This window comes from Myiozetetes cayanensis, unplaced genomic scaffold (genome assembly GCF_022539395.1).
Source record: "Myiozetetes cayanensis isolate MyiCay16 unplaced genomic scaffold, myiCay2020 scf3, whole genome shotgun sequence".
Lineage (NCBI taxonomy): Eukaryota > Metazoa > Chordata > Aves > Passeriformes > Tyrannidae > Myiozetetes > Myiozetetes cayanensis.
The window spans coordinates 62,374,127-62,399,872 of NW_026087521.1; the positions used below are offsets into that span (position 1 = coordinate 62,374,127).

A 25,746-nucleotide genomic window follows, 5' to 3' on the forward strand; every position below is an offset into this window, starting at 1 on the left:
CATTACAATGACATCTGAGTGATGTTAATTTTAGGAAAGAAGCATGAAGTACTGAACTGTGCTTGGACAGACTCAGATAATCTCTGTTACCTGCAATTGGATGCTGGACTTCTCATCCTCAAATGTTGTAATAGATGCTGTTGCGTTGTGTAGGACACCTTAGAACCAAGTCCTATGCTCCCAACTTCAGTGCTGCCCAGAGTCTTCTAACAGGAAATTCAGGCTTTCTGTTAGTGATGTTTGACATATCTGACCATGGATGTCCCTGTAAATAACCACCTTGTAGCTATTCTTACATTTTTTGTGCCCTCAGTGCCCATGCCAAATTTGTTTTGACTGACAGAGTAAGACATTAAATTAATATTTTTCCACCAGAGCTGGTACTTCTTGACTCTTTGGCATTTTCCAAAGATGAAGCCTCTGATAGAGGGTGTTAGCCAAGTCTCTGCCATCTTTCTTTCTCTCTGGGTGTTCCCTGATGTGGCCTGTTTTCAGGAGCTCTGCTCCTGTGACATCTCCTGGAACACTGCTTTCACAGAATTCTGCTCCTACATGAGGTTGGTCTAACCGCAGGTGTTTTGCAAGTCAAATGAATTCAGATTTTCTATAAGAGAAAGGAAATGAGGTTCATAAGAGCCCATAAACTTTCTATTATGAAGCAATCTGTTAGCCAGCTGTCTGGTTGCAAACCACAGGTTATATTACTAGAATTGCTTCTTCCTGTCTCTCACCTCTTTAAATGAAAGCTGTCCCAGTGGCCCTCCTGTGTGGCAGCTTGCTTGCTCTGGCTGCTGGCCATGAAGACCTACCTGAGCAACCTTCCCAAAACTAGCCTTCTTGGTCATGGAGGATATTAATGTCCCCAGTTACTCATTGCCACTCAACTGGTAGAACTTCACCCTTCCCTCTGCACTGCTCTTGTCTCATTCAGTGCAAAACCAGATGCCTTGAGTTTACCTGCCTGAGCTGAAGCACCTAAAGGAAGGTAACAACAAGCCAGCCCTTTCCATAGTGCTGATCTATGCCTAGATCTGCTTGAACTTCTCTCTCTGTACCACACCACTTCAGGAAGCTGCCTACAGGAGCATCTGTGTCACAGCAGTGCTTCAAAACCGGTGATGGTAAACCAAGGGAGGGTGAAGAGGTGTGTTGATGGTGCACTGTGTTCTCACCTCACCTGCTCCTGTGCTGTCTGCTGTGCTGTTTTTGCCAAAAGGGCAAGACCATCTCACTGGAGTTCTTGAGAGCTGCAGGACCTGCCTTCTTTTTCCCTGAAAGAAGTTGACAAGTAGTGCTGAATGTTTTTTCACCTCTTCCTACTGCAGAACGGGCCAGGAGGAGGAAACTTCGTGAGGAGCGGGCCTGGCTGCTGGCACAGGGAAAGGAGCTCCCTCCTGAGCTGTCCCACCTGGATCCCAGTTCCCCTTCCAGGGAAGAGCGAAGGACCAAGGATATGTGAGTACACAACTGGGCACTGCAGCATGTGAGTCCATTGAAGTAGCGAGTATGGCAGGGAGAGGAGTGTGATCATTCACAGGAGTGAGGAGGGAGAAGTGAGGTTAGAGAACAGTGAGGTGGGAAACATCTGAATTTGGTCCACATGAGAGGAGTGTTTGTGATGAGGCCTATTTGCCAGCCTTATGACACTGTGGATGGGTGGAAGGGAAGATGAAGCACAACAGCATGTCCTCAGTCTGCATATTCACTGTGGTGCTTCCCATTGCAGCTTTGAACTGGACGATGAGTTCACAGCCATGTACAAAGGTTAGTCCTACCCCAGCTTTCCCCTTTGCATGACTTGCTCAAAGTGAAATCCTCCCCTGTGTGTGTGTAACCATACACCTTTCTCTTGCTAATGCCAGTTCTAGATGTGGTGAAGGCTCACAAGGACTCTTGGCCCTTCTTGGAGCCCGTTGATGAATCCTATGCTCCCAACTATTACCAGATCATTAAGGTATGGAAAGTGGTCCAGCCATCTTGACTGATGCACTCTGTTGACCAGGAGGCAGTTTTTTGGAGTTTTTTTGATGTTTTGTGGGCTATATTACTCTCACCTCTCAAACTGCATATCTCCAGTAGTTTCTTCTAGGCTTACAAGTAATGGAAACCAAAGATGAGAGGCTTCCTCTCTGGAGGGCATCCTCTGCTGCCCCATCCCCTCTCTGAGGACGCTATAGCTCCAACTTTGTAAGCCTCACTATGCTTGCTGTCACTGAAGGGAGGTTTGGTTGTATTTCAGGCCCCCATGGATATCTCCAGCATGGAGAAAAAGTTGAATGGAGGTCAGTACTGCACCAAGGAAGAATTTGTGGGTGATATGAAGACCATGTTCAGGAACTGTCTTAAGTACAACGGTGAAGGCAGTGGTAAGAGCAGTAAGATAATAAATCTGCCTATTTTCAGTGCTCAGTCAAAGCAAGCAGTGGTCTCTTTCTTCTCACCAGTACTTGATTTGTGCTTCTTCTCTTTCAGGATATTTTTGGGAGACCAGATGAAAGAGTAGAAGCTCCTGAGTAATAAGGCCTGGGGTTTTAGTGAGGCTTTTAGCACAATTTGGCCATGCTGAAAAGGGCATGGGATACTGAGGACTGCCGTGTTGGTAGATGGTGACAGCAGAACATACAAAGAGAAGAAAGTCTATTTCTTTCTGAGCTCATTCCTTTGTGTGCTTGTGTATGCCTGTGTGTCCCTTTTTCTCATAATAACTAACACAGACTCTGAAAAGCATTGGAGTGTGGTTAGCTCCCAGTGTTTGAGTACTACAGCAGAGTGAGGAGTGAACCAGGTTTGTAGTCCTTTGGATGGAAAATGTTGGTTTTAGGTTCCTGATCTATTGAATGAACAACATGAGTCTGCAAATGGGAAATCCTGGGTTTAATTGCCATGCCAATTAAAAATTAAAACTCTACATGTTACTTAGGTAAGAAATCAGTCCCGTATGGTGAGTCATCACTGCAGACTGTGTCTCACCAGCAACACCTTGAAAGGGCTAACAGTTAGGAACTAATCAGCTTGTTGCTGTTGGCTGCAAGTAAAAGCATACCTGCACTGCCACTGGGAGAGCTCTGTCCTCCAAGGAACTTCGAGGTTAGTTTAGTGGAAACAACTGGAAAGTCATTTGCTTCAAGGCCTTGTCATTAACACCTCTCACATGTCTTTTCCTTCCTACCCACTCAACGAAAAGTAGAAGCCCATCACAGCAGGACTGTCTTGTGGAAATGATGCACTGGGGACACTGGTGTTGGCAGTAGCTCTTATGTCTGGGCCAGCAAGTGCTTTAGAAACTGTACATGAATAAATGCGTTTGCTGATTTTCCTCTGTCTTGTAGCCTACAGCAGAGATTCGAATGAGTCCAAGAAAAGCCTCTGAATGTAATCAAATAGCCTAGCTGGAATTTCACATTTCTTCTCCCAGCACTCTGCTGGCTAACTGTGCAGGTCATACATCTCTGAAAGCAGAGGTGGTGCTCCTCTAATGTAATTCTTGGCACTGCTCTGGAACAGAGTTAATGCTGACTCCGCAGGCCCTGCCGCCAGTGGTACTTTGTCACGCCTATGTGCCTGTCCTCTGGTGGGGTTACTGAACAGATCTGATGCTGTGTTGCTTATGGAAGTTTAGTTACCAAAGCAAACTAGTTAGAAACAAAAGTCTTCTTCAGAGAAACTTGAAGGAGGGGAGATGATTCATCTGATGTTGCGTAGTTGTTTCTCTCTGTAAGGCTTCGTCTCTGATGTTGCTGTTGGGTTTTTTGATTGCAGAATATACCAAGATGGCTTACAACTTAGAGAGGTGTTTCCACCGAGCAATGATGAAGCACTTCCCTGGGGAAGATGGAGACACAGATGAAGAGTTTTGGATCAGAGAAGATGGGAGACGAGAGAAGAGGAGCCGGCGGACTGGCCGCTCCAGCACGGGCAGTGTTTGGACTCGATCGCGAGACCCAGATGGGCCAGGCAAGAGACAGCAACGCCTGGAAAATGGAGGAAAACCTCCACCATATCGAGCTACTTCCAGGGCTCCTGCTTCTTCCTCCTCTTCCTCTTCCTCCTCCTTCTCCTCGTCCTCTGTAGAGGACCCAAGTGGCAACCCAATGCAGACTACTCGGGAGGTGGGCCCTTCCAACGGGCGAGGCTTCCCCCGCTCCCTGCAGTACGGCGGCATGCCCAGCCCTGTGCCACACCCCGGCCAGATGGTAAGGACCAGCTTCCACTGTTCTGTGCCCATCAGACCTGTGGAGGGGGGGGAGGGAGGTAAAGGGGAATGAAACTTTCTACTGTGAAATCCCTACTGCCTGGCAGGAACCTTTTCCCAGACATGAAGGGTCAGGGCTATGGTTTCTCCAAGTGAAGCTTTCCAGCACTTAGGTTTAAACTGGTACAATTTCAGTCTTTGCCACATTAGCTGGGAACAATATCCTAATGTTTCCCATGACCAGCATGTCCCTATGCACTGGCCCTGGTTCCCCCATTTCTCTTCTCTCCTTGGAAAGTTACCCCATTGTGCATGGAAAGCTGTCACGTTTCCTCTCTTAATCTCCAGTTTATGAAGCTGAAACAAGCTGGTCTTCTTTTGTCTCAATTGTTTGCAGATGCCTGGTAACTTTGTGCCATCTGTGTACTACTGCATTTCGTGCCTTGAGTATTTATAAAAGCAGTAAACTAAATCAAACAAAGGCCACCCTGGACTGCAGCAGTGACCTATCTCTAGCCCAACATTTCTTCTCTGAATGCCACCTGTTCTGCCTCCCGTCTGAGCTGTTCCTCACCCATCCTTCACTGTCTTTTCTGTTTTAACCACTGATGTCTTTTGGTGTGGTGCATCAGCTGCTCCTCTGAGATCCAGGCTATCCCTTGTCCTTTTAGCTAGAGATCAAACAAAATTTTTAGAGTGATTCTTACGATGCAGATAGTGGGAGGCAGTAGGAGAGCTGGAGGCATCGAGTATTTTGAAGGAAATCCAGCACATTCCTCCATTATCTTCCTGCTTCCATAGTCTTGTGGACTTGGAGCAAACCACTGCCCTCTCCAGTCTTCTTGCTTGCTCCCAAGTACTTGGGTGGCAAGAGAGTGCATTGCAACCTAAAAGCAGAGGTGAGTGACTGGGGTGTGAGAGAGCAGCTTTGGCAAGGAAGCTGTGTCACCTCATAGAAGAGAGTCTACAGGTTTTCCATGGTATCTCCAAAAAAGTCCATAGGATCATCTGTGTGGTCATTCGTGTGGTACCTCCAGCCTTGACTTCCCCCAGCCTGTACTACTTCTGCTGCTTCTCTGCACTTCACACATTGTTTTGTTTCTCCTCCCTGCACCCCTTCTTGTCCCCCAGAGACCAGCCGTGCCGGGAACGTTTGGTCCCTTGCGCGGGTCGGATCCCACGAAGCTGTACGGCTCTCCGCGAGTGCCTGAGCCCCATCCCGGAGACCCGGTCCAGCAGCACCAGCACTTTGCCATGCAGGTAAGGAACGCTGCAGCACCCCAGGACCCACAGGTGTGATGGCTCTCGCTGAGACCCACCTCGTCTCTCTCTCTCTCTCTCCCTCCCTCCCTCCTCCGCAGCCGGCCGTGGGACTGAGCGAGCACCGCGGGCACCGGCTGCCCACTCCGGAGAAGCAGGCGTGCGCAGGACCCACCCACGTCTCCGGCCTCAGCCCCCGGCCAGGTGCGCTGCAGCTGGGAAGGGTCAGCGGCCCCCCGCCCGACGCCGTCTACCAGCCGGCCCAGTTCCAGCAGGGCTTCCTCCCACCCAGGCACAACGGGCCCCCGGTGAGGCCGCCGGAGGGCTCGGAGGTCCCCCCGGGGCACATGTACCGGCCCTACAAGTACCTGAACCGCGCACACCCAGCCCTGTGGAACGGCAGCCACGGCCCCGCCGGCCAGGCTGCCATGGGGCCGGAGGAGAAGGCGCCCATGGGGCCGGGGCCCTCGCTCCAGCCCCGTGCCCTGGGTCATATGATGGACCCGCGGGCCATGAGGCCGCCGCTGCCTCCCAGCCAGTGGACAGAGCAATCGAATTTCCTACCTCACGGGGTGCCTCCCTCAGGGTATATCCGACCGCCTGGGAAAGCCGCCGGCCAGAGGATGCCACAGCCTCCAGCCGCTCTGTTTGGGGCACCACCTCAGGTTCAGAGAGGGTGCCAGGGCGGGGACTCCATGATGGACAGCCCGGAGATGATCGCCATGCAGCAGCTCTCCTCCCGCGTGTGCCCGCCGGGAGTGCCTTACCACCCTCGCCAGCCACCCCCGCCGCACCTCCCCGGACCCTTCCCCCAGCTGGCCCACGCTGCCTCCGCCGCCGGCATGCAGCCCCCAAAACCTGTCGTGGGAAACGGGAGCTCGCAAGATCCGAGCGGGCAGACCGTGGAGATGGAGAGCAACCAAGGTAACCCCTTGAGTGCCCACTGGTATTGTGGACCTTCCCTGCCTGCACCTCCCAGAAAATAATTTAAATTTTGATTAAACACTTGGGAGGGACACAGCTTTTACATGTCCTTTTTTTTTTTTTTTTTTAAATGTAAATTGGAATATGTTTTCTAATCCAGCCATCACTTAGATTTTTCTGGGCTGTTTTGTTTCACTCTAGCCTGCCAGAAGTACCCTCTGTCCCAGCTATACCTGCAAGTTACCAGTTTGCCATGGGGTGCAAATGCAGAGCATAGGCTGTGATGCTTCTAGAGCTCACTTGGAGTTAATATAAAAATGGGATCTGCAGAGAGTTAAGTAAGGAAAGGAGATGTTATGTGAAATAGCTTCAATATATGAGGAGTATATATTAACATATACTCCTTTGAGTGTACATCAGTATGGCTTCTCCTCTAAAACGCACATCTGCCTTGTGAGCTCTGAGATCTTCACACAACAGGACTGCCCGAAAGCCCCTGAGCAGCTATATCAGTTCAGGTGGGATGGCAGTGTGTCATGTGTGCCCTCACAAGTTCCCTTCTGGTTGAATTTCATCTGTTCTGTCTGGTAAACTACAGATTAAAAAAGAAAAAAAAACCAACCTTAAAAATAAAACCTAAAATAGAGATCAAAAAACCTCAGAGATCAAAAAAATTTTTTTGCATTAATTCTAGCTGGTAAACTAGAGATCAAAACCCTTGTATCTTTTATCAATCCCTCGTGTGCCTTGTACTAAGAGGAAACTCTTTCCTTGTGTGGCATTGCTTAAAAGTTATCATCATAATTTAACTTGCTGGATATAGAACAGAGACCAGGGAGGGACGTTGAGTGATTGCAGGACAGAGTATTCTCATCTTCAAACCACAGTTGGTTCAAATATGGCTACAATCAGCTCTGCAGCGTCTCGGTGTGTGGTGGTGCTGCTGCCCATGCTGTGGGCAAATAGGGTTTGTGGAGGGTAGGTTTAAATTTGATATTAGGGAGAAGTTCTTTACTGTGAGGGTGATGAGGTACTGGCACAGGTTGCCCAGAGGAGTTGTGGATGCCCCAGCCCTGGAAGTGTTCAAGGCCAGGCTGGATGGGACTTTGAGCAACTTGGTCTATTGGGAGGTGTCCCTGCCCATGGCAGAGGGGTTGGAACTAAATGGTCTATAAGGTCCCTTCCAACCCAAACCATTTTATGATTCTGTGACCAGAAGGGGCAAGGCAGCATGAAATCAAAGTGCTGCTACTCTGACTCCTTATCTTGCTGTCATGTAGACCCCACTGTGGTATTTGCCGACTCTGCCTCTCCTTTAGGCAGCCTCTGCACCCCTGTGTGTCAGACCAAACACGTGTGCTGTGTTACTCCAGTGGAGGTGTGACTTAGCATTGGCTTGCAAACTGCAGAGTGTCTGTGTCATGAGGGTTCAGCCCACGTGTGCCATCTTTCCAAGAGTGGTGCAACCTCATGAGTAGTTTTCAAAAGAGCTCTTTCAAAAGAAGCAGCAGCTACTAAGGGTCACCCAAATTTGAAAAAAAAAATGCACTTCAGAATTGCTAAAGATCTCTGAAGGGAAAACTGTGTTAGGGATGTGGGAGGAAGGCTACAGCCCCAGAAAAGAGCAGTTGTCCTGATGCCATGCTCCAGCAGCCCTGTAGAGAGGTTTGTGTGGGTGACAGGACATTGTAGGCTTTGGAGTACTGACTATGGAAGGACCTAGCATGGCTTTAGAAAGTCAGTCCTTTTTCTCTTTCATTTGCATAAAAGGGGAATGCTTTCTCCGTCCACATGTTAGAGACTTGTTTGGCAGAGATGCCCAGCAACTTTGGGTCAGCAATCAAAGAGGTTTGGTAGACCTGGTTAACTTGGCAGGAAGTACTCTTTGGCATGTGTGCTTTGGGTGAGCATGAGCAGGCATGTGTGTGTGATAGGCAGAGAGGGACAATTTCCAAAATTAGACCAATGTGTGACTTCCTTCCCTCTCTTTCAGTGGAGACACCAGCAGGCATGGACGACAAGGCTCAGTGCATCAACATTCCTGACGGGGCCTACGCCAAACTCCTACCTCATCCCAAGCCCCCGCTGCCCATGGAGTGCACCAGGCGCGCCTTGCCCCCGGATGGGGAGGCGGATGGCTCTGGTGCGAAGGGCGAGCTGAAGGCAGGGCCGGGCAAAGGCGCGTGGTCGGCAGAGAGCGGCTACGCCAGTGACCCAGGCTGCGTGAGGGATCTGGTGCCCGCCTCCGAAAGAGGGGGTCCTCTTCCTCAGAATGGGGCAGCAGCCGAGGGGTCGGCAGCCGGCACCGAGGGGAAGGGGCTGGCTGCCAACCTGCTGGAGAAGCCCCTCTGTGGTGGGGGCAAGGCTCTGCCCGAAGCAGCCGTGCCTTGCATGGGGCAGGGCACCGGCCTTCCTGGTGTGGATGCCGGCTCCATGGGGGCCACCCCCAACCAGTATCACCCTCTGTACGTGCCCGGCCTGGAATACCCGAATTCGGCTGGGCGGTACCACATCAACCCAGGCCTGCAGGGTTTCGGCCCGGTGATGGGGGGGAAGCCACCTCCTCCTGCCTCCCACCCCCAGCATTTTTCCCCACGGGGTTTCCAGCCGAGCAGCGCCCACCCGGGCGTCTTCCCACGGTACCGGCCGCCCCAGGGAATGCCATATCCTTACCAGCCGCAGCCTCAACCTTCCTACCACCACTACCAGCGACCTCCCTACTACGCCTGTCCACAGGGATACTCGGACTGGCAGAGGCCTCTCCACCCCCAGGCCAGCCCCAGCGGGCATCCCAGCGCCCACCCGCCCCTGGCCAGAGCCCCGTTCCCAGAGCGGGGCTCCGCCGGCGGCCTGCAGGGCTGCGAGGCACTGAGCGCCGCCCTGGCCTCTCCCAACCGCATGGACGTAGCAAGTGCCAAAGAGGTTTCTCCAAGCGACGGGCAGGATCTGGGGCCTGAAGATGAGAAGTCCGAGGAGTCCCAGGAAAGACCGGAGAGTCCCAAAGAGTTTCTTGATTTGGACAACCACAATGCAGCCACGAAGAGGCAAAGCTCGGTGGCAGTGGGGGAATTCCTCTACGGAGCCCCCCCACCCCACCTGGGTGCGGGGATGGGATTTGGCCCATCGGCTTTCCCTCCCCATGGGGTGATGCTACAGACTGGCTCTCCTTATGGATCCCGGCATCCTGCCAGTCACTTCCAGCCCAGGACGTATGGATCGCCCATGAACGCCCACCTGTCTCACCATCCAGCCTCCAGCCAGGCCAATGGCCTCTCTCAGGAGGGCCCCCTGTACCGCTGCCGAGAGGAGAACATGGGTCACTTTCAGGCCTTGCTGATGGAGCAGAGAGGCAGTGGAGGTGGCATGGGGGGGCCACCCCAGGACTTGTATAGACCCTCGGGGTAAGACCATGTTTTCTGCCAGAAGGCAAGGTGGGCGGGGGTGATGCCTGTGTGACAATCACTGTTGGATATCCTTGAAAGGATGTGGCTTGAAGTCAGAGGAGATGGCAAATGAAGTTGAGAGGCTAACAGGTGGCTCAGACCCTTGGAGTAAGAGCTCTCCTAAGATGGAGAGAGAGTCTCAATGCCTCTCCTGAAAACAATCATGGAGAGGCTGTTAGCCTGCCCCATCCATCCCCACACCAGTACTTTGTTTGATCTAACAGTGTTTTGTAAATGTGTAATTCAGGGTTGTGCATCTCTTAGTCAAATGTACTCTTGCCATTTTCTTAGCAAGTGTTTTATTTCATGTTGCTCATAGTGGGGCAGAGTAGCTGACTAAATTGGAAGTTGGCCTTTTGTTATGGACTCCTTTAATGCTGCCTTCTTTTTCCCCTCCTCTTGATTTGCTCCTCCTATGTCAAATTTCCCTCACAGAAAGTTGCTTCTCACTGAGACTGTGCATATCACATCTTATTCCCAAGTGGAAAATTCTGCTACTCCAAAAATTGCCTGTTCAGTTTTTACTGTTCAATTGTTACTGGTTTGTCATCGTCACAGCATGACAGTCCTTCCTTCTTCTAGTATTCAGGGAACTTGGTTTACAGCTAAGCCTTTGGGAGGAGTGGCATGGATTAAGGGTTGTGTTTTGGGGGAAGCCAGACAGAGGAATACACAAGACTGCATGCTTGTATGCTAAGGTTGTACATATGCATTCATTCAATGAAGTAGTTTGAACGAAGAGTAGGGATTTGCTCCTGATATTCATGTGCTAAAATTCTCTCCATTCAACCTGACTCCAGAATGCAAATGCATCAGGCTCAAGTTCCCTTCCCGAAGATGCCTACAGCAACCATGTCCCGGGAAGATTTGACATCACAAAAACCATCAGCGCTGCCTCTGGATCAAGTAAGGACTGCTAGAGAGAGCAGAGCTGAAATGCAAGTCTGCCTCTTCCCACTGGTTAAAGGAATGAAGTGTTTGATTAGAGTGGGAAGAACTGGAGGAAGCTGGGAAATTACCTACTGCTGTGCAAAGGAGTTGGGAATGTCTCTAAAGTCTTAGCTGACTGCAAAACATAATCTAGGCAGATTGATAGTGCTACCTTTGAATCGTTGCATGCAATCGTGAGGTCACTCCTTTCTAAAGCTGCCGGTTAAAGCTTCCACTCCTTGTTCTTCCTCTTCCAGAGCTAGTCCAAGGAAGGAAGGACCTCATGAAGACGAAAGCCACACATGATTTGGACACCGAGGAGGAGGGACAGGCCTTCCTCCCACCCTCCCCTCGCCCCAGCAGCATGTAGCTTCCTGGGTCTGTGGAACATGGTGCCGCGACGGCTTTTGTGTTGGAAACCCGGGGCGGTGCTGGGCCCCAGCCAGCCCAGCAGCTGGCTCAACACCACAGGGCAAGCACCGCAAACTAGTGGCTTTCTGTGACCGGAGACTGCATCTCATTCAGGGTTTGGGGGAATTTTTGGGTGGGGAGGGCGGGGGTGGGGGAGGAAACTTTCATTGACTGCTAAACTCAGGTATATTTTTCAGGGTGGAAGAGGACGATGATGAAATTTTACTTGTAGTATTAACGTGTGTGTTTTGGAGCTGGATCCAGTTTACAGAATTTAACCTGTTGCCTTTCTAAATAAATTTCTGTTGTTGGTGAATGTATTGTACATAATGGGGGAGGGGGTGGGCCCAGCTTGTAGTGGGCTTAGCACTGGAGGAATCGTTAACTGTTTACAATCATATCACACTGAAATCTTTCAGGATAGGGTGAGGGTTTGGAGGGGAACAGGGAGAGGCGAGGGAATGTGTGATGGATGACTTGCTGTCCTCCTTCCTGTCCTCTGCAACCAAGACATGACCCAACAGTTGGTTGACTTAATAGCGTGAATTGCTCAGGAGTATAACATGTCCTCCGCTTTCTCCTGCTTTCTTCCTCCTTCCCTTCTCACCCCCGTCTCCACCCCTCCGGATCCAGGGCCTGAGTGCACTTCCAGCTCCTGTCATCATGGGGGAACAAGGAAACCAGGACCAGGAACTGACACCAGGGCAGGACACTCATGGCATTGTCCCTTCTGCTAGTACAGGACCCTTCTCCCTGCCTTTTTCTGATAGGAGAAATGCGTGCTCTAGGAAACAGAAAATGACATAACTGGTTATCCTAAGACTTACTTTGGTGAGACTGGGGCAGCTGTGGATGCAGCAGCACCCATCCACTAGAACAAACTTAGTGCAAATCTGTACTGCCCTGCTGCTTGAGGAGAGGAGCCAAGTCCCCACCTCGTTTCTCTGACTCTGGGCTATATTCACTTCTTAGCAGCAGCAAAGCAGAAAGTACCACAGGTTTCCTGACCACTCTTGCTTGCTGAGGAGGAGGAGCAAGAGGCTGCCTTGAGAGAATGGTAGGATTACTGCAGTGTGAGCCATTTGTTGGCCTGTGGAGTTGGATTTGGCATTCACAGGTGAATCAGAGAGCACTGGTTCAAAGTCAGGTGTTAAGGTGGCATAGCTCAGGGTCTGAGGGCACAAGAGGGCTGCGTGCTCGAGTTGAGGTGGTTTTTTTGTCTTCACTGATGACGCAGCAGCAGTTCCTACAGGACTAGTGGCAGCTTCCCTGTGCACGGTCCGCAGGGGCCCTTCTCACCAGTACTGTACTGGAGAACCTCTGAGTGCCAGCATCTTGAGAGCCACTGGTGTCCAAGTGAGTTCAGCAGGAATCCCACCTGCATTTATTCACATCTTAAAGCTAACAGGCACACACAGTTGGTTATGCTTGGGGGAGCTGGGGAGTTGTTACTCTACAAGGCTGGGCAGCAAGACTTGGTGGAACCATAACCTGAGTGGGCAGGCAGCTGGTTGCACTGGGATGGGGAGAGTGGTGCAGTTTACAGGAGGATGTGCCAGTGTGTCAGAGTATGCTAGCAAGATCACAAGTGGCAGCAGAAGGAGGACAGAGCAGCTTGCCCTTCAGTCTGTGGTACCAGCATGGGGAGGGACTTTGTCTCCAGGTTTCTGGAGAATTTTTCTGGCTGCTTTCTTGTTTTGGATGGTGCCATCACCTGAATCTTTAGCTGGATTTAACATCTGTGACTGCACCACCTTTGTCCCACTGTGTAGATCTGCCATGTGCTGGCAAAGCTGTTCGAACAAATGGCAGGCAGCATCTGACTGAGTCATTACTCCTAAGTTTTTGGAAGCACACAAAGCCTAAAGATGAGAAATACCCTTTCCTGAAATAGTTAGAACATGGAATGACTGCCATGTTAGTGCCCTCTTACTAATGAGCCTCACTGCTTGGTTTGCTGCAGTACTTTTGCCTCTGGTGAGCTGTGCAGGGCTAAGGCATTTTCCAAGCCTAACAGGAGTTAAAATTCATCTTACAGCTGCAGTTCTTACCCACTGCTGCAGCCAGCCTGTGAACTGTAGCTGCTGGCTCCTTGGGCCAGGGAGTTGCCTGGGACAGCTGGCTCCTCTGTGAAGGAAGATGTCAGGTGATGTGAATTACTTAATATCTGTCTATAGATGCCATTACATTAGGAAAAGGAAGGTGATTTTTTGGTGTGTTTTTTTCTGTGTTCGTCTGTCAGGGAGCAGTGGTCACTGGTGGATTGATGTAAACTGGAATAGATGATCCTGAAGGTTGTCCTTCGACTGAGAAGTGGGTGACTGCTCTGCCCAGCCAATAACATTATGCTATGGCTCTTCTGAATTTGTCTCAGGTCTGAGGCTTTGCTGCTGGCTCTTCAGCTGGTAGTTGGTTTTCAGAGGTGCCCCAGCTACACCAAAAGGCAGCTCTTGGTCCTTCACTGAAAGGAGATACTGAAGCAGTAGGAGGTATTTATGAAAAACTGTGCAAGTAGAACTGCTCTTCAAGTCAATAAACCTGGGACAAACAAGAACACAGTTGCTTCTCCTTGTAAAGTAATCTTGAGTTCACTGTAGATTTAAATACAGAGGAATGGTAAAATATAACTTGTAGCAAAGTATTCAAAACTCTGGAAACGTGAATGTAGATCCTACAAACAATCCCTGCCATACTTCAGCCTGTGTTCTCTGTATCACAGCCACCCAAATATTTGAAGTGCCTTTCATTCAGCTCATTGTGAACGTTGTGGAGCAGGAGGTTTTTAGAAGCTATAAGAAGTCCCCAAGCAAGCTGAAGCACACTTTAGCTGGAACTGGCACTGAAAACATGGTTCTAGTGGTCACGGTGTCTGGATGAGTACCGAGCTCAGGCCAAAACAGGGGATGAACAGGGAAGGCAAGGATTGCTTGTGGTCTGCCTGGAGAGCACAGTGGAGTGTTAGACACTGATAGGTACCCTGAGGAACCTGAGTGGATTGTGCAACAGAGAGATATTTTCCTCACCTGACACAATGCAAGTCTGGGCGAAGGATTTGTCTTGCAGGTGGTAGACAAAACAGAGTAGTGAAGCTGTCTCCTCCTGGGAGGGTTTCTAGGTAAATGGCTTTTGATGTAGTCAGTAATTCTTACTAAAGAGGCTAACAAGCTGCTGTTGCTGGGACAGATGGTTTCTATTAAAAAAGTACTAATATAGCATAGGGGGAACAATGGCTGGGCTACAGGGACAGGGCTATCCTGAGGACAGGACATGCTGAGATGGAGAGCTGCTTGTGGAACCTCAGCTCAGAGTCTCCAGACTTTCAAATGCTTTCTTCCTAAGTGGGGTTTTGGGGTTTTTCCTGTTATGATATCTAGGGAATGCCTCAAAACCAGAGCTCTATTTCTCTAGGCACAATCAGCAAATCACAGAAAACTGGCACCCCTCAGAGGACACAGGGCTCTGAAGAAGGTGGTGGGATGGAACACCAGTGGATATGTATGAAGAGGAGCAGATAATCTGAATTTTATAGTTTATGGTTTCCCAACCCATACTGCACAGGGCTGCTTTGTAGATATTGAGAAAGAGACAGGTTTGTGGGATTTAGAAGGGAGTAACGTGGCAGCTCTTTATGTACAGAGTGGTGTTTTTTGCCATGGGTTGGCAAGCAGTGCAGGAGAAGCGCAGCTGCATTTTAAAATAACCTGGCTTTTGAGTGCCATACTTGTGTCACTGTCTTAAATAATATTCTAACACAATACAGAGAAATTCTAGTCACTGGTTGGAAGCCCTCTGTCTCACCCTCCCAGCATTGTTGTAGTACAATATATTACCAGTTGGTCCTTTCTCAGAAAGCATCCTGAGCTGGTGGCTTTGCAAAGTTTCCTGGAGCTATAACTTTTCCCATACAGAGGATGTATTTTGCTATAATTATGGATTTGATGTTAAACAAGACTATATAATACACAGAACAAAAATGGTGTTGGCCATGCTCAAGCATGACAGAAATTTCCAATATTCTCAGAAGAGCTTTGTACTCTGGCTTTTTAGCATCTTGCTCTCCCCACCACCTCCTCCTTTGTAAGTGGTGTGTGGTGTTCCCAAACTCCCGAGATGTCAAGTTGCTTTTGCAAAGGCCACTGTATAAACTGCCCCAGGGACTCTGAAGCTTTGGACATCTTAAGTAGGACAGGCCCAGGCAATTCAACTAAAAGGGCAGTCACTGAGGCTTCACAGTGACTTTGGGCTGTGTTTAGCAGAAGTTTGCAGTCTGTGAATTCCATGGTGTAACCCACCAAACCACTCAGTAGCAATCCAAGGCACCAGCCTGCAATGAGGAGGACGAAAGGGGAAAGTAAATTTGAGGCTTCAAGGCCCAACTGGTTGGATTAGTGACTTTAAAGTACATGGAGACACATTTCTTGGAAGAGCTTCTGATTCTTTCTTGTCTGCCAAATGCCTTTCCCATGCAGACTCTCCGAAGTAAATCGCCTGTGTATATTTTTGTAAGTGTGGTTTCTCGGGGTCTTGGAGAGCTATCAGCTTCTTGATGTCTTATCTGAAAGCTAGTCACAGAGGCTGTCTTTCATTCTGCTGACTGAGGCAGCTCTCCTGAAGCTTCTCACCCCAACACTTCTCCATTTAAAATGAAAGTATAATTAGAAAACAACCTCCCTTTATTTCCTCCACTGATCTCTGTCAGGCTTATGTGCATCTCTGTGATCAGCCAGGGCTGCTTCTTTGTTCTTGATGGCTTTGTTCTGCTTTCTTTTTCCAAGAAGACTGTGATGCTGTATGAACTGTGGAATTTCAGAGAAGGTGCTGAACTGAGTGACAAGGAAGTGTCATCCCAAGGGGTGGCTTGGAGAAGAACAACAGGGGAATTTGTGACGGTGTAGTCGCTCCTGGTTCCCCTCGCTGCGGAACAACCACAGAACGGGGCCTGCACTTCATCAGGACAGCACCTTAAAAAGTTTTGACTGCGGTGCATTGGTGGCAGAGGAGTTTGCTCTTGCAGAATTCCTGTTTTGCCTCGAGTCGGGTGCTGGGTATTGGAGAGCAGGTGTGTGGGAGCCGTATCCTTTCTGCAGGGCCGAGATTGAGATAGCAGGCTGTGAAAGTAGGGTTGCAGCTGCAGGCCATGTGACAGGCTTTAAGAGCGTGTGCTTATTGTAACCGAGAAAGCATCTCAAACGTTGACCTTCCAGCCTTTCCCCATCTGTACCTGTTTAACATACAGATGGGGGTGAGCACGCTGGGGCTTGGCAGGACCCCTGCCGCCCATGCGGAAGGAAAGCGCTTTTAACCGGCTCATAATGAACTGCGCGCTCTGGTTTCCACTCTCTGCCCGCTGCCCACCTCCCGCTCTGAAAAAGAGCTGGGGAGGGACCCATTTCCAGCTGTCTCCCAGTAGGAGCTCCTGGGGATGACAAGAGCAAGGCTCAGTCCACCCCTAGGCAAGGAGATTGAGGACAGAGGTTTTATTTGAAACTGGATGGTAACATCCAACATCCAAGCGTACCTTTGAAGCGGAGGTTGTAGCGAGCTGTGTGGTGCCGTTCCCTTTTTGGTGACTGTCCTGCCTCGGCTCACATGCAGGATTTGAGAGATCATGGAGCGTTTTGTAGATTTAACACTGCTGGTCTTGCCTTGACTGAGGGCCCTTTTCCTTCATTTGCAGCACTGGCCTAGATTCCTTTTGGCAAAGGTCTTCCTCTTTTTGAAGCATGGATATCAAAGTAAACAGTGCATGCAGGAGAGAGCAAGGGCTATGTCCACCAGCAGAAGAGGGGACGAAGGATTAATTAGGGCTGAGGCTTAATTGGGATTTTCACTGACTCTAGCAAGCCCCTCTGTCCTTTGCCCCTTTAATTTGGAAATACTTGGCTAACTTAGCAGAAGGGCAGTAAGTGGAATATCTTCTAAATAACGGTGGAACTGACTCTGTGTGGGTAAAATTCCCTTGTTGTGAACAAAGTTAGACCAGACAGTCATAAAGAACTCCTTTGGGCATCAAATGATTAGGAGGCACGCAGACACCTGGTGCCCTCAAACACTGTGGAGCATGACAGAGGAGCGATCTCCCTTTCTGAAGCCAGCCAAGCAGCTACAGGAGCTCAGGCCTCAACATCTAGTCTGAAAAGTCCTCTGATCCCCTTTTGTGTCATATGCCAACACTTCCCCTCTCCTTGCTTCCTAGCTTTCAAGTTTCTTTCCCTCTGCTTGCTTCGCTGCAGTCGGTTGCTGTCAAGTGCAGAGATGAAAGCTCACTGCCCACGCGAGCACAAGGGCAGAGGGTTGAACTTGCCAGCTGTCTCCACTGCACAGGCACACAGACAGCAGGTGGGGAGAACACATTTACTCTCCTCATGCAATTAAGGTGTCCTCAGTGGCTCACGAGTGTTCTCTCGTGTGCCCCTGGGGTTTGCCACCCTGGCACAGCAAGGTCTGTCCCTCTGCCAGGACAAGGATTTGCTCTTGGTCCCTGTGCAGGATCCCAACACGTGGTCCTGGCGTGTCTACTTACAAGGGCAGTTAGATTAAAAATATATACTCTGTACAACTGTGAAAACTCTTGTCTCTCTTCCATGATGTATCAATGAACACTGCTGCCTGATCTTTTTCCGAGCAATAATAACGTGCAGCAGTGCAACCTTGATGTTCCCATGCTGTTTCACGGAGTGGATGGCAATGGAGCACGCTGCTGGGCTTCACAGTTTCAGTGGGAAGCAAGGTGCTTTCTGTGGCCCTGCATTTTATCTGTGCCACATTCCTGCTTTCCCAGAGACTGGTGGGTTGATTGAGGTAGCCCTGAGAGAGCTGGTTGCTGCTTCTGTGTTTGGGAAGGCAGAAAGAGGAGGAAGGAGCAAGTTGGTAAAGTTGAGCCTCATCCACAAAGCAGAGCACATGTAAGAGGGGTTGCCTGTTGCTGCCACTGAGCAAGGGGTGGGTGGACCACTGATTTAATGCCTCTAGGGGAGGAGAGTGACCCACTGCTGCTTCACTTGGCATTGATGGGAGAGGCAGGAGAGCCAATGCCACTACGTTCATTCATTTTTCTGAAGTTGGGTAACGTTGGGGTTTGGGTTTGTGTTTTTTTGTTTTTTATTTTTTTGTATTATTGTAAGTTTGTAAAGAATGTAATCTGTCTGTCGGGGGCACAAGGAGAAAACGGGGGCCTTTCTTTTTTTGGGTGAGGCTGTTCTTATGTTGCTGTTTTTTTGTTGTTGGGCAGGGAGGGGTCTAAGAGGCCATGGGGCAAAAGCCTGGCCCTTGTCAACTGCTTGCAACTGTCCCAGGGCGACGGGAGGGTGAGCTGATGCTGCAGCAGAGACCTCCCACACCAAGCTGTGAAAACGACCTCTGCCTGTGTCCCTCGGTGGGGGAACCTGACCTGCGTGGGGCTCTGCACTGGCACGCCTTGCTGGGGGTGGGATGTAACTCTCAAGGACTGGTCTTGTTTGTGTTTGACTCAAGTAGAAGCTGGGCTGGGCAGCTGCCTGTGCTGTTTATGGAAGGCTGGATTTGATAGCCTGAGTTTCTCAGTGCAAGGAGTTCATGCTGGAGCTGCTCGCCCCAGCACTTCTTCCCCCAGCAGCAGCTCAGGTGCTGCACCTCTCCATCACCTGCTGCCCAGGAGCCCTGGTTCTCACCCCTGCCTCCCTCCCCATCCCGTAGAGCACAGTGTCAGGGATCCTCTTCTCTCTCCTGCTGCTGCAAAGTTGTGTGAACTTTCCTGGTCAATACTGGAAAGGGGAATGCTATTTATTTTTATATTGTGTATATTTTGTCTTGGTCTGCTGATTACCTTTGTTCCCCAAGAGCGACAGTTACCTCAATAGTTAGTTTAATACTGTGTGTTGGGTAATTTTTTTAAAGAACTTTTTTAAAATCTTGATCCTTGGAGGTCTGTAGATTTTATTTCCATATAAATTGGTTATTTTGTATAAAGTACGTTCTTAAAATAGCAATCACCCTCGCTGTATGTGTGTTTTCTTGTCTCCTGGATGGTCTCCCTCTTCCTTTGTAAGGGGAAGCGGATGGGGGTGGGAAGGTAACACAGAGGGCTTTTTTCAGAGAGACAAAGCCCTGGACTGCAGTGAGACACAGTTGTGCCACCTGAAATCCATTTACAAGAGAGCACCTGGAGAGCTAATTGGGATCATTTCCCGTTCTGAAGCACAGCTGTCTGCCTGTGAACAACCCAGTTGTGGAAATGCGATGGTGTCACTGCTTTCCCTCCAGAGTCCCTGGTGGGCTGTGGGTTTTCCTGCAGCCCAGGTGTGCTGGAAAGCCTGCCTCTCTCCCCAAAACACCACGTGGCTTTGGGGTGCAGGTAGTCTGTTCCCCTGCACTTGTGTGAAGCCTCTGTGCTTTGAAAGCACTGCCTTGCCCTTGAGTAAAGCCCATGGAGTGATGCTGCTGTGAAGGAGGAACTGGTGTAGCCTGTGGGGTTCCCATTTGTGCTGCTTTAATGCTGAGCAGCACAGGCTCAGCAATGATGACCCTGCTGGGGCTGCTGGAGGAATGGGAAGCCTTTTGAGCTCATGCACGGTGGTCCAAATCCATACTGGACCCAAAAAGGTCACTTGCCATTTGCTGTTGATTAAAATCTCCCATGTGAGATGGGGCAGGGGCTGCAGCCCTCCCGGCACAGAGGTGTTTAAAGGCAACCTGGCTCCCTCTCACAGGGCTTTCAGCATCAAACCCAGGAACTGGCCTGTACTGTCTTCATGCTGGAAGGTGCCAGCTGTAGGTGCATGGAGGCAGCTTGCACTTGGCCCTTGCTCAGCTGGTCCCTGGATAAATAACTAGCTCAGCTCTGCTGATTCAGCAGCTTTGCATCAGGACAGAACCAAAGCAATGATATTTAAAAGCTGGTACCAGCAAAAGAGGGCAAGGGGGGGGGGTTGGGGATGAGCAGCAGAAGGTTGGGGGTACAAAGGCTCCCGGGTGCACACTGCAGGCCCCTTCCCTTTCCTCTCCAGCTCCCTCTGTCTCCTCCAGGGCTGGTAACAGACACATCTCCTGCCAAAACAGCTTTGCAGCTGCAGCCTGCTCACTCCACTGGCTCCATGTGCCCCTCCTGCCGGAGCCTCGCTGCGGAAGGGGCTGCTCCCGGGCCCAGCGAGCTCTGCCTCTGCAAAGTGATGCTCACAAAATGTTTGCCCCTGACACAGGAACCCACGCTTGCTGATCAAACCAGGGGCCTCATCCTGTCCTCACAGCTCCTCTTTGTGTGCCCTCAGCAGCAGAGTTCATCCCCTGGGGCTGTCTGCATTTTCCGAAGATGAGTGAGCTGGTGAGAGCTCAGACTCCAGGCAGGCTTTGCTAAAGTTGATGGATGATGCATCTTTGGGGGGTACCTGGTGGTGGGGGAAGAACCAGAGTGCCTTTGCACCCATCAATGGTTTGTTGTTTTCTAGTTCCCCAGACTAAATCCTCGGGGCATCCCTGCCCCTGGGGCATCACCTCCATGGCTGGGCCTGAGAGTGACTTATCCTTCCACATACTTGCATGTTTTATGCAAGAAGTAGCCAGGAGCAAGAACAAGTGTAAGCACATTCCCATCCTGGGCACTGGGAGGAGCCTGAGATGTGATGACATCTTGGGTGTGCCAAGATGGGGGGTCAGAGTTGCCCCTGCTGCCCAGGGCAGGCAGATGAAGCCAAACATCCCCGCTGGGCACTTCCCAGCACGGCTGCAGTTCCGGGCCCTGCAAAGGCTGTCCAAGGAACTTGGCTCCTGGTTCCTGGGGAGGATGAAGGGCTGCTCTCTGTCACGTAACCCCCTTCCCCCTCTCCCCTCTGCAGGAGCCAGAGTTCGGGGTGAGGAGAGCAAGCTGTCCAATTTAGGAAGGAGAGGAATTTGGTCGCCCGATCAGTCCCAGGAAGTGTTTGGGTCAGAGGGGATTGGCACGGGAAGATTTTTAATCCTGGGGCTAAGCCGGCACTGAGTGGAGTCAGCACTAATTGGAACCAGTCCTGGGGAAGGTGGTGGCTTTTAGAGCTGCCTTGCAGTCCAGGCAAAGACAAAGCTTATCTGTGCTGTAGGAAATGCCACATCCTAACTTTGACGAGATGCTATCATGAGTGCAAGAGGCAGTGTCAAACTAAGCCACGAGTCCCTCAGCCTTTTTTACCTTTCTTTCTGCTTTCCGCTGTCCACAATTTCCTTGCCTCCATGGTTTGGCAAAGCTACCCCTTGCACAGAGTGAGCTTTCCTGAGCTCTCACACTGAGGCTTTAAACTCTTGACTTTCCCTCTAGCCTCCTTCTCCCAGAGAGCTGGGATGCTTCCCAAACCCGGATTTTTGGTGCAGCCATTTCAAAGCAGCTCACTACTTCATGTAGGCTTGGCTTGGGGTTGGATTGGATGAACCAGTTTCAACAGGGACCTGTTTAGTGCCCAGTTTGGATATAAATGGAAATAAATGGCAGCCCCTCAACCCCATTATGGGGCAGCCCCTGGGGCTGCTCAGACTCCAGGCAGGCTTTGCTAAAGCTGATGGATGATGCATCTTTGGGGGATACTTAGTGGTGGGGGAAGAACCAGAGTGCCTTTGCACCCATCATGTTTTCTTTTTTTTTTTTTCTTTTTTTTTTTTTTTGAAAGGACCTTATATATTTCCCTGAAAACAAAGAATCTTGCAGGTAAAGTTCCCATCTTGAATTTTCCTATCCCACACACACGGGATACACTACCTCGCACAGAAAGGCGGGACTGAGGCATTTGGGGTAGCTCAGGAAGACTCAGTTTTGGGCTAAAACAATTTCTACTCACCGAAATGTTTGCTTGTAAGTATTAGGAAAAATATATGCACTCATAAATTCGAAATTCTGATTTTTGTCCCACACTGAGATGTAAAATGCAACCTCTCCAAGCAGTCTGGGGTCGTTGGAGGGGTGGGACCCTGCTGTATCTCCTCCAGCCCTCAAAGCTAACGCGGTTTTTGTTTGGTGGAGAAGTCATGGGCACAGGAAGGCAAAGCAAAGCCGTTTGCCTGGTGGGGCAGCTCCCATCACATCCCTGCCAGCTGGGAACAGACCCCAGCCCTGGCTCCCAGCCACAAGCTGGGTCTGAGGTGCAGCGTTGGTGCCTGTGCATTTATACACACACATAATGAATGTTTGGGTCTCCCAGGCGCCAACAGAAAAATGTCCTGGGCCATAACAAGAGCCCCAAAGGCTGGTCCCCAGATGGGAATGCCCAAGGGCCCCATATTTGCCCAGCAGCAAAGAGACAGAGCGGCTTTTGTGGAGGAAGGGGAGGAGGTGGCAAGGGACAGGGGCAGGGGCTCGCCATGGGCCCAGAGCAGCGTTTCAGGGCTGCCCCCTCCTCCCTCTGTCGGCTCCCGGAGGCCACATGTTCCCCGGCCACTTTTTAAAATTCCTTTCCCAAAGAGGCTGCCAGGGTGGAGAGATCATAAAAAGTTCACCCCCTTGTCACGAGTGCACCCGCTCTTCCGGGGCCGGTGGGCAAAAGTTGTTTGCAATTTCCTCGGGCCGTGACCTTTGTTTTGACCGTGATGGAGGAAGATTGCAATCCATCAAAGCCCCCCCTGGCCCACGCCGAGGATGGGGGAGAGGGCTGCCTTTGGCTGCTGGAGGAGGGGGTGCCTTTACGAGGGACAGGGGGCACAAGGACACCGCTCTGCCCCTCGGGTTTGGCCAAGAGGCAGGGGGGTTGCCAGCTGGCTCAGCTGGGAGTTCAAACTTCCTGACGTGGGATTCAGAGAGGGAAACTTCGCCGTGTGTGCCACACCGTACGCTCCTGCCAGAGAGATTTTAAAGAGTTTGCTTTCATTTTTTTTTTTCCCAGGAGTGATACTGGATTGTGATTTGCTGCATCAGCAAAGTGGGGAAGGACGTCTTGCAAGGGCTTGTGCCCAGAGCCAGCCCTGCAGACTGGCCAGCTGCTTTGGTGCCGTTCTCCTAGCAGGAGCTTGGACAAAATGGGAGATGCCAGCGGATTTACAGCCTGCAAAGCCTCGGCAGCTAATGATCCCTGGCCTTTCCAGGCTGCCTGAGTTTTTGGAAGATCCCACAGCACTAAGTTTTGTTAGGAAAATCAGTGGCAAACTACAGCTATCCCCTGGGAAATGGCTGGCACCTGCCTCTCTCCTGGAGTTCCCAGGGGGAGCAATTCATCCCAGGAGCACTTGCTCCCCTGCACCCCGGTGTCCCCTTTGAAGACATACCTGCATCTGAGACGAATCTGCCCTGAGGAAATGCAGCCTGTGCATACCGGTCTGCTCTGCTTCCCTTGGCTGCATGCCCGTCTCCCCTCCCTCTGATCTCCACTTCCCTAGGGAAATGCATCCTACCACACTTCCCTGCTGTTAAATACAGATTCCCTTGGGAAGTTGCTCTGTCAGGAATCCCCCTTGATCGAACTCTTAGGTTCTGGGGTCTGAAGGCAGGGTTTTAAAGTTCCACCTGTCCCCTCAAGTAACACCAAGCATGGCCTTGCAACACCCAAGCCTTCCTTTCTAGCCCAACTACTTGCATGGGAACCAGGGTAATTTTTTTCCTGGGAAGCAGCTGTGTGCTCATTTCCAGGCACAGCAGACCATGATATGGAGAAATGTGCTGCTTGTTTCCTTGTTCAATGAGGATCTGTTGAGCTCAGGGAAAAGGAGAGAAGGGAAAGACCTTTTACACCTCAAACTGAAAACCCTATGCTGCAGGAGGGACTCAGAGGCACACGGGTCCCCCAGAAACTCTGTAAAGACAAACCAGACCCCTTTGTAGGCACCATCCTCTGCCCCCAGGTCAGTCACTGTTACACTTGGTAGCCTGTGTGCCTGAATGCCCACACCACTTCCCTGCAGTTCTCTTCTCCCCCTCTAATTTTCCCATCTGTATTTGGCTACCACCAAACCCAAACCTCTCCCTGTCTCTGTCTGTGCACACTTGGCAGTGCTGGGGGCTCAGCATCTTTAACATCCCACCACGTTGTGCAGGGACCTTGTACCCTGGGTGTTGACCCCAGGCCTGCTGGCATTTAGCATCTGTCACTGCTGGAACACTAAACACAGCCCTCCTTGTCACCCTGCCCAGTGTCCCGTGCCTGCTCCAGGGGGCATGTCACGCTGCCTGGGCTCAGAGTGCCCGTTTTCAGGCCTTATTGGAATTAAAGCCTCAAAGGTTGCTCTCCTTTCCCAAGGCCCTGCCTTAGCTGGTCTCCCTCCAGCTCAGGCAGTGTCCATGGAGTGGCCACAGCTCCCACCTGGCTCAGAGTGGTTTGGGGGTTGAGCCCTGGGGCACTGGGGGTGTGGGAACAGCAAAGATCCAGGATCGGATACCGCCTGGCTCCACCAGCGCTGCCTTCTCTCCAGGGCTGGGGCCGCCTGACTGCTTTGAAGGAGAGGGCCCACAGAGCATGGGAAACAGGGAGCATCTTGCTTTGGGTTTTCATCCCCCTCTCCCAGCCCTGCATGTCTCTGGGCCTGCCCCATAGGCAGATGTGGGGTGGATGCCCACGTACCAGATGTTCTGGGAGATCAAAGTTGCCGCTCGCTGCATCCTCCGCTCACGTGTGCGCACACACCCCCCTGCGTCTCCCAGAGGACTGGTAATGTATGCTCTCTATCTTCTGTCCAAGATATTTTCCTTCCTTTCCTTTGTTTGCTTTCCAAACCTCCTCTCTCGTCTTTGGCACTCCCTGCAGCCCGGGATGCGCCAGCAGGGAAAGGCACCCTTTGCTCCCACTCACCACATCCAGCGGCAGGGGGGGTGAGCCTGGGGTGCCTCGCAGGTTTTCCACCCTGCTTCCCTGCTCTGGGGTTTGCTGCTTCTTGGGGTGGGAGGCAAAGGGATCTGTCACCCAGGGGGTCCTTTGCAGTACCCCTACACCTCCCACCCCGCACGGCTGAGAGGTGCTGAGGGGTGTTACAGCTCCACGTGATGACCAGGAGACCCTCTGGAGATGCCCACCTTTGCCCCCTGCACGTTTCTGCAGCCCTCTCATCCCCTCATAGTCCTGCAGGGGTTTCCAGCCTCTGGGGAAGCCCTGAGATCTCCCCATGGGTACACTGGGGACTGAGTGCGATACAACACCTCTAGTACAGAGGTTACTACACTGACCAGCATGGAAAGCCTTTTGGGTACATCAGGTGTCTCCAAAGTGGGGTGCATGCAGAATGAAACACCACTGGGGTGCAGGAAGAAAACCCAATTTGTACTGTTAGTAACTAAAGTAATATTTATTTCATATTTATATAATCCTAATTTTACTTTTTCTATGCTTTATAATATAAAGTCAGTACAGTAGTACCTGCATACAATTTACAAGTAAACATGGAAAGCTCCAAGGGTTTGTCTCTCTCCTCATTTCCATCAGTGTTCCCTAATGAGGGGCCAGGCAGTGGATGGGGACCCCCAAAGCACATGCAAACCTCCCTCATGGGTGCTGCAGGTGGGGAATTCCCATTTGGGGTTGCATAGAGGCGGGAAACGTGCTTTCCCCATCTTCCCACTGTGTCTCCACCTGAACTGGCAGGTAATTCATAAGTTAAGCAGGCTCTAGCCCAGCTCTTCTTGCAGAAAAGTCGTGGGCTTTATTTTTTCCACCTGTATTTCAGAGAAAC

The 25,746-nt window shown here is 50.9% G+C and overlaps 1 protein-coding gene across 3 annotated transcripts in view; it reads left to right on the plus strand.

Moving 5' to 3' along the window:
* Positions 1 to 19,116, plus strand: part of LOC126645278 (chromatin remodeling regulator CECR2) — a 102,176-nt gene extending 83,060 nt beyond the window's left edge. For 2 of the 3 annotated variants that reach the window (XM_050325540.1, XM_050325541.1), the window contains 10 exons: positions 1,326 to 1,455; positions 1,727 to 1,764; positions 1,863 to 1,954; positions 2,240 to 2,366; positions 3,760 to 4,193; positions 5,324 to 5,452; positions 5,554 to 6,376; positions 8,370 to 9,777; positions 10,620 to 10,725; positions 11,007 to 19,116. In XM_050325540.1, the coding sequence (XP_050181497.1) occupies positions 1,326 to 1,455; positions 1,727 to 1,764; positions 1,863 to 1,954; positions 2,240 to 2,366; positions 3,760 to 4,193; positions 5,324 to 5,452; positions 5,554 to 6,376; positions 8,370 to 9,777; positions 10,620 to 10,725; positions 11,007 to 11,012 (3,293 nt within the window). In that variant the 3' untranslated portion in view covers positions 11,013 to 19,116. The remainder of the gene's footprint in view (positions 1 to 1,325; positions 1,456 to 1,726; positions 1,765 to 1,862; positions 1,955 to 2,239; positions 2,367 to 3,759; positions 4,194 to 5,323; positions 5,453 to 5,553; positions 6,377 to 8,369; positions 9,778 to 10,619; positions 10,726 to 11,006) is intronic. The other variant, XR_007630108.1, reaches the window with a different exon arrangement.
* The last annotated feature ends 6,630 nt before the right edge of the window (positions 19,117 to 25,746 follow it).